The 12,471-nt window shown below is 37.5% G+C and overlaps 1 protein-coding gene and 1 long non-coding RNA gene across 8 annotated transcripts in view; one reads left to right on the top strand and one right to left on the bottom strand.

Moving 5' to 3' along the window:
- Window positions 1-2,592: 2,592 nt before the first annotated feature.
- On the bottom strand, window positions 2,593-4,582 carry LOC106883306 (uncharacterized). Of its 2 annotated transcripts, none has more exons than XR_008263918.1 (3): window positions 4,015-4,582; window positions 3,101-3,481; window positions 2,593-2,610 (listed from the first exon to the last, which is right to left on the bottom strand). It is a non-coding gene; the product is annotated as an uncharacterized LOC106883306 (long non-coding RNA). The 2 variants fall into 2 exon arrangements; XR_001411113.2 differs by lacking the exon at window positions 4,015-4,582 and adding an exon at window positions 3,711-3,944.
- Window positions 4,583-8,633: 4,051 nt separating this feature from the next.
- The window catches only part of LOC106883305 (DNA repair-scaffolding protein), a 29,454-nt gene continuing 25,616 nt past the window's right edge, over window positions 8,634-12,471 (top strand). The window contains exons 1-2 of one of the 6 annotated variants that reach the window (XM_014934266.2): window positions 8,634-8,978; window positions 10,813-11,035. In XM_014934266.2, coding sequence (XP_014789752.1) covers window positions 8,949-8,978; window positions 10,813-11,035 — 253 coding nt within the window. In that variant the 5' untranslated portion in view covers window positions 8,634-8,948. The other 5 variants (XR_008263917.1, XM_014934264.2, XM_052967060.1 and 2 more) reach the window with 5 other exon arrangements.

Genomic DNA, 12,471 nt, shown 5'->3' with positions numbered 1-12,471 from the left:
TATATATATATATATATATATATATATATCCATCCATACAAGATTTACACAGATGAGTCAGAACTTGTGATCCCCCTGCCTCTTCGACATGCTGACAATACATACTTTCAAATTCTGCTTTCTGACTGGATAAACATTTTTCATGGAAAGGAACAAACATAATGGCATTTCTGAGACTCAAAACAATGATTTCCAAGGGAACTCACTTCTTTACATTGCATTATACTTTCTGCACAAGTCTCAAACACACTGTCCTTTACTCAGAGATATCTTGCATTACCAATAGAAGTGATAATTCTTTGAGCTTTCGACACTGGTGAATATAACATAAATATCCAATAGATAAAATATAAATTAGCCTTTAAAAAAAATGACAGTATTTGTATGAACGGAAACATTAACAGTTAACCCGCATCAGTAAGAAGTTACGATCACAGTCATTCTTAAAGAGTGACTAACATAATACATGCAACATCATGTGCAGGTTTGAACTGTAAAGAAAACCCCAAGACTCGCACAAATTTCTCACTTTGGTTTATTATACTTTCAGAAAACCCACCTCACTGCTAACAAGGCTAAGAAACAAATACAACTTTATAAAGGTCAGCTAGGGAAAGGTTTCTGCAAAGTTAACTTGATGGCATGACAAAAGACCATCAAGATGAACACAAGTCCTTACAATATTACTGGAAATACTGTTGAATACATCCATAAAAACAATATAGAGTTACAAACAAGTAGTGATAAAAAAAACAGTGATGATGTCGACTGAGAGTCAATTAAATTTTGGGAGCTAATGCAGTTTCACACCTCTCCTTGACAAATTGATATTAAACTATGTATACCAGCATTCACAACATATGATGCCTATATAAAACAATGTAATATACTCACATTTTGCATCTTTCCTTCTCGCAGTCAACAAAAATTCCTTTATTTCCGATATTTGTCTTGGCTATAAGATAAAATCAGATAGAAGTTGATGAAAATTTCACTAAAATGATATTTTAAAATTACAAGGATTCATATGTTCCTTATGCATTCCAGAACTGAGTTGCTGATTTTGACACAAGGGGTATCAAAAGAATCAATAAGCTTTTGGCTTCCAACTAAACTATATTTTTATTCACAAATTTGCATTACAAAAATTTAACATTATCCTTTTTCGCATCACCACCACAATGACGATGACAATTTCTATGAGTGGTTGCACGTTCGTTACCAACATTAGGCCGAGGACTAAGTAGCATGTGTGTGATGGTGTGTCTGTCAGTATACATTTTCATGATGATTGACACACACACACACAGTGACGGAGATAGGCTTCAGGTATGCATTAATGTGTGTGTCCCCAACAGTGAAACGCGCCGATATTGAAAGTAGCCTGGACTTCAAACAAACAATGTTCACTTTGGTACTATTCAAGGCGTGGTCCTGGTGCTCGCACTCGCGCTAGCTAGTCGTGACTCGTCGATCCTACGACTACCTAGCGAGTGCGCGTCATGCGCAAAAGATGTACGAGGGTTTTTTTCTAAACAAAGTAAATAATTTTTTTACACAAAGTAGAAATAGATGAATCTATGATGTGCAAGCGCAAATACAACGGAGGATGGGATAGAGAGGATAAAAATAGGTGGATCCACTCTTCTTGAATAGTACCGATTATTTCAATTGGTAACACATGGACAGAAATTGTTTTTCTCTACTTATCAAATTCGTAAACAGTAGTACAATATTCGAAAAAGTCGTGAAAAACAACCTCGATTAACTATTTCCTCAAATTCCGGATGCAAGAAAAAAGTTTGCCAAAGGTGCTCGTTAAATGTAAACAGAAGAGTTAGTGAAGAAAGCGCCACGTGACATTATGATGACTAAACAAGTTAACAGCATGAGGCGATCATGAAAACATTAAGTTAATCGAGTCACATGTGAATTTTCGTCTCAGTGCAAAGAATTGTTATAAATTAAATAAATCAAACCATAAAAAAAAAACATTCCTATAAAGATCCAAAAAGGAGATGGCTTAAGAGTTCGCATCTCCGATTTGTTCTTAGAACACGTGGTTTTTTGTTAAGCCAGATTTACTTGTACAAATTCTGAGATCGCTTTAGAGCAACAAATTGCCAATATTTCAGACTTAACGAAAAGACTGGGGGGGGAATATTTGTTATAAATGTTGTAGATTGCTGGTTTTAAATTCTGCCAATGGCGGAATTATGATAGCTCTACCAAATTTGCTCTGGCTAAAATACGAAAATAGGCGACAATATTCAACTCGGCTGATTTTCTTTCCCCCACCGATGGCATAAGTTTTCATTACTCTTGAATATATTACACAGTAAAATACAACATTCAATTTGAAACCTTTTAAAATAAAATATCACTGATTTTAGTCTTTTAAAATATTTTCTTTTTACAGATATTAGCACGAAATAATAACTGTAGTTATATTATTCTATGCTGCATTTGAATTTACAATTCTTTCAGTTAATCTGTATCTAATTTAGACATGCATGCAGTATTTAATACAGATCATCTATAAAAATTAGTCTATAAATCTGAACAGAAAATAGGACAAGTCAAAATACTCACCATTTTGAATGTTGAGAGCTGAAAATAAAATAAAACGTCAATTAATTTCAACAAGATATTGAAATAATTACATTTTTAAATATTCACGTGCATATTTTTCAGGTATAGACTTCAAAGGTCTTGGTCGGAGAAATCGAGAAAAATTTGAAAGGGAAAGCGTTTTCATAACATGTTTTAAATTGCTTTTGTTTTCAGGTAAATGATATAAAAGAGAAAATCTTAAGCCAACATAAAGTGATAAATAAACGACATATTAAAAAGCTAAATTTTTAAACGTGATAAATCTGTTTAACTTCATTTGACTGTTGAAGATATAAAGGGATAGCAAAAGAATGAGGCTCGACCATGGGTTCTAAGAATCATTGTACAACAAATCAAGTCCAACATAAAACAACAAATGTAATCATTTCTATAATGTTAATACTCATCCTAATTTAAATTGCCAAAATTTATAAATTAAAACCATATACGTGTCACAGATGAAAAGAGATTTATATGACAAACTTACTGAACAACCTGATGGTTGCTTTGGCGTGTTTCGTAAAGGGAGATAATTATTTTCAACGGGCAAAAAAAATTATAAGCGGAAGTATTTATTCCAAAGCATCATGGTACAATAGCTAGGAAAAATATTTTATTGAATTTAATGATTAATTGTTATATTCACCTAGAATACTTGTTTTCTGTCTCTTACTTAGAAATGATTTATATATATGTATATATATATATATATATTTACGATTATTTATATACAGCTTGCACTGCGGTGACACTCCCCTCGTCGACTGTCGTTTGAACATTACAATGATTTCGGAACTTCCCGACAGTGTTGTTCCCTCTGAAAATTTATTCCAGTCGAGCCAACGCAGAATCTTAATTACTCAGCTTGCTAAAAATAACAACCCAAAACTTTATATTTTAAAAAGGCGAACATGTATGATAATGTTGTTCTAAATACAGTATATATTTTTATAAAATAGATAAATAGTTGACACGGCTAGATTGCGTTTGATCATAGGTCACTTCGATCAAGCTTGACTTGGACTAACAGAAGCAATGGATGTACCAATATTTATTCACATATTCTCTTCTCTGAAAGCCAGATAATTCATACAAACCTATCTGGTTCATTTGTTCTGACGACTACATTACAACCACAACGCATATCAGTCAGTCATTCACATGCTAATCAAACTGATTTCAATGAGAAGCGTTCCCCATCAAAATGAGTGATCTGGGAGGTATTTTTGGATGGCGTTTGTTGTGTGAGAACTTTGTTGTACTTTTCATATAAAAACACTAAAAGTTCAATTTTATTGCCTTCAGTGTTTACCGTTTTACAAAATCAAACTAGAAAAGTGGACAAAACAGGGAATACAATTGAAAAGATTAAAAAGAAAAAGGAAACAAAAAATTCACCACCTTGGGTTGAAATGTTGGGGGCGCTGGTAAACCATTCTCATGGCTATTGAGACACGCTTGCCGCGGATGATGGCGAGGCTGGTGCGCTGGAACAGCCATGCGCCCTCACGAGCTTCATCAGTTACCTCTGCAAGGCGAGTTGCCAGTGAAGACAGGAATCTCGCAGTTAGTGGTCCGACCCCACCAAATATCTCGAACGTCACAGGATAGAAAATGTAGTTGGCCGACAGATCGCGGTATTTCTGGATTTTGTTCCGCTCGGCCGTAGAAGCTGACCGCAGCATCCAGGATGTGAGAAGAAGCAAAGGAGTCGCTAACTGTGACATCCAAGACAAGGCATCTACCTTGCGGCCATGGTGAGGCCGTCAGTTCTCCTCCCATCACATCTGGACAATCCAGATGGTTCCAAGGTGGAGGGGATGTTTTACTCGGGACAAGCTCCTCTTGAGTAACAGGTTCAACTCCGTATGACGCGCGAAGCGACCAGCACTCAAGCAGCAAGAAAGGTCATGGAGACCTGTGGAGTCGAGGAGCCTGCCACAACGACAGAGAAGGTCCCACAACTCTACCGCCTTGCATGGCAGGCTTATCACGAGTCCTATCTCTCTTTCGGTGACAAAATCATGACCTCCGCCTCAGGAGTCCAACAGGGCGACCCACTCGAGTCCGCTCTGTTCACACTGAGTATTGATGACATCACCAAGATTAGCATCGAGCTAGACCTCAACGTCTGGTATCTCAACGATGCTTGTTTGGGAGGTGGCCTTCGAACAGGGTTCTCGCCATTGCGAACATGATGGTTGGGGAGCTTGGTCTCCAGGGTCTCCAAGGAAACAGCCCCAAATGTGAGCTATGGATCCTCAACCGCCCGGCTTCTCAACATCAACCAACTATTGATCTTTTTGCAGAGTCCTTCCCTTCCATTGCAGTCCCTCCCCCATCGGCTTGGTGCTCTCTATGTGCCCCAATCACTAACCTTTCTTTTGAGTCCATCTTCCAGTCGAAGATGGTTACCCTTGAAAAATATTGAAGCTATCGAACCCCATCAAGGTTTTTTCATACTTAGGAATTACCTCTCGATCCTTAAGTTTCTATATTCACTCAGACTCAGCTCATCTTACCGATTTCCATCGTGCCTCCAACGCTTCGACAACCTAATCTTTGAGAGACTCGAATGCTTCGTCGATGTCAGACTCTCTCCAACGTCCCGCGATCAGGCTACATTGCCCAAGCGATTTGGAGGTCTTGGTCTTTGTAAGTGTTCGTCCCTCTCTCTCCCCTGCTTCCTTTTCTCCACCCACGCCTGCTCCACCCTGATGAGCAACATCCTCTCCTCTCCAATATGGACCAGTTCCAACAAGGAGTTGGATTAAGCTCTCCAACACTGGGGAATTGGGCTTGTCTGCTCCTGTGAAGGCGGAGGACTGTCGGAGTCAGAGAACTTGGGACAACATAATTTCGAAGGCCACCTTCGACTCCCTCTTCATCCAGTCGGACCAGTTTTCAAGGTCCCACTTACTGTCTGCTAGCGCCAAATACTCACGTGACTGGATTGATGCCACCCCTGTTGATAATGTTGGTTACCTACTCAGCTTGGGCGAACTCCGTGTCTCCATTACCCTCAGAGTGGGAGCTGGCGTATGCAGGGGTTTGATCTGTGGTTGTGGTAGGCTCCTCGACTCCACAGGCCTCTATGTCCTTCCTTGCCGCATGAATGCTGGTCGCTTCGCGCCTTATACGGAGTTGAACCTGATACTCAAGAGGAGCTTGACCCGGGTAAAGATCCCCTCCATCGTAGAACCATCTGGATTGTCCAGATGTGAGGGGAAGAGACCTGACGGCATCACCCTGTGCCCCTGGTCACAAGGCAGATGCCCTGTCTGGAATGTCACAGTTAGCGACTCCTTTGCTTCTTCTCACATCCTGGATGCTGTGGTCAGGGTGAAATCCACAGCTTCTGCGGCCGAGCGGGACAAAATCCTGAAATGCCGCGATCTGTCAGCCAACTACATTTTCCATCCTGTGGCGTTCGAGATGTTTGGTGGAGTTGGACCACTAACTGCGAAATTCCTGTCTTCACTGGCAAAAGTTCAATTGTGTTCCATTTTTAAAGTGGACCAGTGTCTCAGAAAGAGTTTTAAGTAGAAGTAACCTAAGGAGGTATTGTTTTTCTAGTGAGCCAGAGTCTGGGAAAATGAATTAATGTATGGTTGAATAAATCTCTAATAGGAATCTTGAAAGTGAAGAAGCAAAAGTTGGGAATCAAATGCTATTTTTACCAATTTACAAACCTAGAAAACTAACTGGTCCAGTAAAACAAACCTCATAAGTATAGTTGATATTATTATACATCGTCTCTCTACTCTTTATATATGTAGGAGATATATAATGGATTCGTGACCGAAGATCGAAAGTTGCATTTTTATCTTTGTTTCCAATGTTTCCTCAGAATGACAAACTTGCCAACAATCGGATGCAACAGCTTCGAATTCAGAAATTATCTTTAAATATCTGTGGTGGAGAATCTGGTGATAGGCTTACCCATGCTACCAAAGTATTTATTTCTTTATTGCTGACAGGGGGTTAAACATAGAGGAGACAAACAAGAACAGATAAAAGGATTAAGTCGATTACATCGACCCCAGTGCGTAACTGGTACTTATTTAATCGACCCGCGAAAGGATGAAAGGCAAAGTCGACCTCGGCGGAATTTGAACCCGAAACGTAACGGCAGACGAAATACCGCGAAGCATTTCGCCCGGCGTGCTAACGATTCTGCCAGCTCGCCGCTCTCGCTACCAAACTATTGGAACAGCTCATAGATCATCTTTAAAAAGAGCTTTAAATTTTCCTGGAAGCCCAAATCTTTCATTCCGCCTCAGCAACTTCTTTGTCTGCTTCTCAGTATTGGCAATGTTGTTGCGGTCAGTGAGTGAATTATTAAACACTATCCAAAGCATTTGATTGGATATAGCCTCTCCTTATACTACTTGTATTCAGTTACCTCTCAAAGGAATATGACAGTAATTTATGATTGCATTATGAAGACATCCTCCAAATCTCAGATCCCTTTTATTTTTTTTATTTTTTTTACTTCTTTAGTCTCTCGGATCGTCTGACTGAGAACTCTGGTGTGTTCCAAACATCCAGAGAAACTTAGAATCTCACCTTTTTGGAGAGAGGTGTTTATGCATCTATTGTCAGTCATGTATGGCTAATACTAAAAAGAATTTATTTTCAACACTCAAGAGTAAGGTGGATCTGATTTGGCTGGTGGTACAAAACTCTCTTCTGCCTTCTTCCAACATAATGGAATGAATCCCTTTTCCACATCTTCCAGAACAACATCGACAATCTTTGAGTTGTGGACGCTATTCTAGAAAATCTACCAAAATTGAGCATTTCTTAAGTAGTAAGAATACTGGCAGTGTCTCAACTACCAAGTCACAACCTAGAAATCGAACTCGAATCATTATGTCCTCGCGTAAAGCCAAGAACATGATTTTGTTAGAGATTTATGACATCAGGAAACAACTGACATATAAATTCTGTGATAGAAATCATTGTATCAAAACGTAAAGAACAAGTAAGCAACTGCTTGCTTGCTTCTTCATGCTCTTGCATGATGGGGTCGGGGTCATCCCAGGTTGGTGGTCTCAGAGCTGTGGCGTGCAGCCGATTAGGTGCATCAATGTTCCCCATCGGTGGTAGTCCTGTGCCAGCCCCTCTACACCCTCCAAGACGACGTCGAGCTTCTGGAGATCTTCCTTAATCACATCCAGCCATCTGGTGTGGGGCTCGTCATGACACCTCTTCCAACCCGCTGATGCTGCATCGAATGAGAGTAAGGCACTGGTAGGATGATCTGGTGGGAGGCAGAGGACATGACCGTACCAGCGCATACAGCGGATAGCTATGAGGTAGGAGGCTGCAGACTGATGCGTACGCGCGCACAGTTCTTTGTTGGAAACGTGATGGTACCATTTGATGTTCTGGGTAGTTCTCGGGGCTCTGCTATTGAAGCTGTCGATCCTCTTTGCCAGGGTCTTCGTAAGAGGCCAAATTTCTGCTCCACAGAAAACAGAGAGAACCAATGCATTGTAGATGCGAAGCTTCATCTTCCGGGAAAGAGAGCAATGGCGCCAAAAGGGCTTCCATAGGGAGCACATGACCCTAGTGGCCAGACAACATCTGCGGTTGATCTCTGGGGTCAGAACCCCATTGTTGGTGACTGTGAATCCCAGGCAGATGAAGGAGCTCATAAACTCCACAATGTCAGGGCCAATATGGAGAGGGAGAGAGTCTGGGCCATTACTGACATATATCAGTTTGGTCTTCGCCCAACTCACCTAAAAGCCATGTTTTGCTAATTCCACTTGGTATAAGGTATACGGTTTTGCTGATTCCACTTGGTATATAGTATACCAATTGGTACCGCCTTGAAGACTATTTAGTTGAACGTATTGACCCCAGAATTTTTTTTTTCCTTCTTACTTGTTTCAGTGACTAGACTTCGGTCATGTATTCGACTAAAAATTCCTCAAGGCGGTGTCCCAGCATGGCCGCAGTCCACTGACTGAAACAAGTAAAAAAAAAATTTAGAAAAAAAAAAAACCCCCCAAAATGACCAAAAAATATAACCGAGGGAATTTTGTCCGAAGGGCTTTTGTAGGACAAAAGCTCCCTAGGACAAAATCTTCCCTAAACAGTGGTCAACTAATCACTATACTGGAAGTTGACTGGATAATAGTAATCTACGCGAAGCTCTAACTCATACAGTAGAAGTACACAAAATACAACAATAGGGACATAAGTGAAATAAAATGGCTACAATTGGGAATCGAAACTAAATTGCAGGCTCGTTTGCCCGGAAATCACGTAGACGAATACCTAAGATGGCGGCAATTTGAACGTGTTTTTCTCAAGATAAGAAAATGTCATGTCACAAATCAAAAACATTGATGGTATGTTCGTCTTAAACACTGATAGTTTTTTTTTTCTTTTTAATCTATTCGAATGGCTTCTAGTGTCAATATAAATAGCATTTTGACTCGAAATTATTAAAATAATATACGATAGAAAAAATAAGGAAAGAAAAAATAGGGAGAAAAATTGGTTTACCTCTTTTGAATTATTTATTTATTTCGATAATTCAAGAAAATCAAATCAGACTTTTATATTCCCTATTTTCGAAAGTCTGAATTTTATTTAAGCCACTTTCACATGCTATTACCAAAAATTGTTCAAGTAATTGTTTAAGTAATTTTTGATTTTACCCCAACAATTGCTGAGAAAAGTTTCAGTTACTTGGTACAAATAAGCTTCATGAACTGAACAATGAAACTTTAAATCTAGTTATTGAAGTTATAGAGTTTTGAAGCTTTATAATCCCATCTGGATGCCTTATGTAATCCCTTTTCTGTGCTTGCCACCCACTGTAACTTACAAGTTGTCAAGTCTTTAAAGGTCGTACTCATTCACTTCCCATCATTACGCACTGAGACAGTTAAGCACTGCTTCTAATCGGTGTTTGATTGCAAACTGTCTTTTGTCAGCGTTATAAGTTTACAAAAATGAAATTAAATTACTTTTGCATGACATAATAATTCACAAATTTTAGTAAAAATTTAGCACGGAAAAATATTTTTAAAGTTTTCAGGAAATGACGTTTAAACCCTCTTATTATGAATAAGTGTTTACATATTTAACCGCTTTGAATAGTTTACGGAGATGTCATCGGTATTTACAATTGCTTCTTTATCGTGATAATCTTTATTTAGTAGTCCATAAAGGATTAAGTTTATAAGAAATGTTTGTTATATCATTTGTTTACCAAAAAGTTCTAAAAGTGATTTTTCAAGGGAAGTAACGCGTTCATGTTAATGGTATAGCTAACCATCAACTATATCTTAAGTATCGCATTGATTACTACAGTTATGTTCCTTTAGGCGAGTGCCTTGCGTTTTAAGGATTTTATGGAATTGGATATTTTGCCATTTCCCCTTAGTTCTGAAAAGCTATTAGTTTTTAAAACAGAAACCATATTAAAGAAATGAAGTAATTGTCACAAACGAAAATAACAGATCCAAATCTAAAAACTGAACTTGATCTGTTAGGAACGTCTCTAGCTCTAGTCCTTTCAGATCATGTTAGGAGAAAATGCATAACTTCTGAGCTGCAGTGGACTGTTGATTAGGGAATTAGCTTCTCTGATGATTACCTATAGAAAACTATAGATTTCGTTTTGAGAACCAGCAATCTCATAAATCTTTGGCAACTGCATATAGTAAAACTTCTGAATCTGCAATATTAACATATGTTATTAAGTAAATCATAATCAAAGGAGATGCAAACCTGTTTAAACTAAATTTGTAGACTTGATATAATCTTTTTTTAAATATGATATTGTAAAAAGTTTCTGGAAAGTTAATTTTTTTTGTTTTTTTTGTTTTGTGAGTTATAAAAAATATTTCTATTATATATCAGTAAGAAAGTGTTATTCCTCTAACTTTCAAGCCTCCTCTCCTATAGTTTTACTATAACTATAAATGTATAAGTTTTTATTAACCCTATCCTATACTTTGCTTAGGTTTCCACTGCATGAATAAAAGATACATTACAAACAAATAATGTTAATCCATTAGATGATGGAATGCTGCAACTCTGATCATTTAAAAAATATATATGACAGCAATACTAACTTCGGTAAAAATATTCATTTAAAAATAACTTTTGAATAACAACTAATATATATATTAAATAATAAATTTAATATGATTTCATTGTCCCATTTTGCAGGAAAGTTCTGATGAGGACTTTGATATTGAAGATGATTCATCTCCTAAAAAATCTGACTCAAAAAACATTAGTATGCTGCAAAAAGGTTGCCATAGTGAAAAAGACTGGCAACGATGTGGAGATGATTTTGCTCACTTGACTACTTTTAAACACAGCAGAAAAAAGAAAAAAGCACAGAATGTTTCTTTGAATTCTGAACATAAAGATTTTGAAGAAAGTATAGGTAAGTCATATAATTTGTTAAAGCAGTTGATTACTGCTAACATCATATCAATGTAATCATAATCCTCACCAGTTTAATTTCCTTTTTCTCCATATCTACATGATTTATAAAAATTGCAAGTCTTGATTTCCAATACAAGCCTGTGACGTGGTTGGGTCACTGACAACTAAACTGGTGCTTCACATATCCGAGCATGGAGGATTGCTAGAATCTAGGCAGGATGGAATATGACCTGTTGGAAAGATGGATGAAATAGGGTTAATGACTATCTAGTAAAAGTGCACAGTGACACAGAAATACGCAAGATGATGGATGAGTATGCAATAAGACCCTTTAAGAGTAGCAGAGCACTAGTTCTTATCAAAATATCTGTGTAATTGAAGAAAACTGATGCAAAACCTAATAATCATTGTTTCTGGCCATCTTAATCAATCTTGGGCCATTGGGAGGAAAGCTGTTCTCTCTGGAAAGTGAATGTAGTTCTGTGCACCATGCATTCACTGTTATTGATTTCATGCATAAGAACCACAAACAGATAATAGATCTTTGATAAGTAATCATCATTAGCTTAATAGTGAAAAACTGTAGTTTCTTGGTTCGTGTCACCCAGATGACAGCATTTTCCATTGCTCTGCTCTTTAAGAATGGCCGTCAGTTAAGCAGTGGCAAGAGTTGACTTTCACCATATAAATATATGTGTGTGTGAATGTATGTAAATATAGTTATCTAAGTGTGTATGTATGTGCATAGTTATATTTGTCAGTATATTTATGTCATGTATGTATTTATTTATTTGCATATGTTTATATAGTTATGTATGTTTGTATGAAGGTATGTTTGTGTGTGTATATGTATGTATTTATGTGTGTGTGTATTAATATATATGTAGTTTCTTACCTAATTTATGTAAAAAAAAGAACTGACTGCTCAGTTATTTTAGACTAAGATTACACACATACTAATCTCACTCTTTCTCTCTCAATTCTGTTTGTTAGGACATGAAATCCAGTCACATTTTGATTACTATGAAAGATGTTGTGAACAGACACAACTATTTGTTACTGTTGCTTGTCCTAGATCTTCACTTTTTAAGCAGACCTATGATCAAAGTAGATCCAGCTGTGACCATCCTGTCTTTTTTCCAGACTTAGTGTTTCTAGAACTACATTATCAAGTGTGTTCTTCATTTTTCAAGATGGTGAATTTAATGGGTGGATAGCTGCTATTCGTAGCAGTTTGAGTAATAGCACAGAAGTTTCATCATTGGTTTGTACTGTGTTATTTTAAAGATCTATATAGTCTACAAGTTCAGCAGCTTATGAATTAACCACAATGTTAATGTATTTGATATTATTGGCTCCACTTTAGACAGAAAGGAGAAATAGACCTATTGAAGGGTCTTGTGCCATATATCAGTTATTTATCAGATAATTGCA

This window comes from Octopus bimaculoides, chromosome 1 (genome assembly GCF_001194135.2).
Source record: "Octopus bimaculoides isolate UCB-OBI-ISO-001 chromosome 1, ASM119413v2, whole genome shotgun sequence".
NCBI lineage: Eukaryota > Metazoa > Mollusca > Cephalopoda > Octopoda > Octopodidae > Octopus > Octopus bimaculoides.
This window is presented reverse-complemented; position numbering and strand designations above follow the sequence as displayed.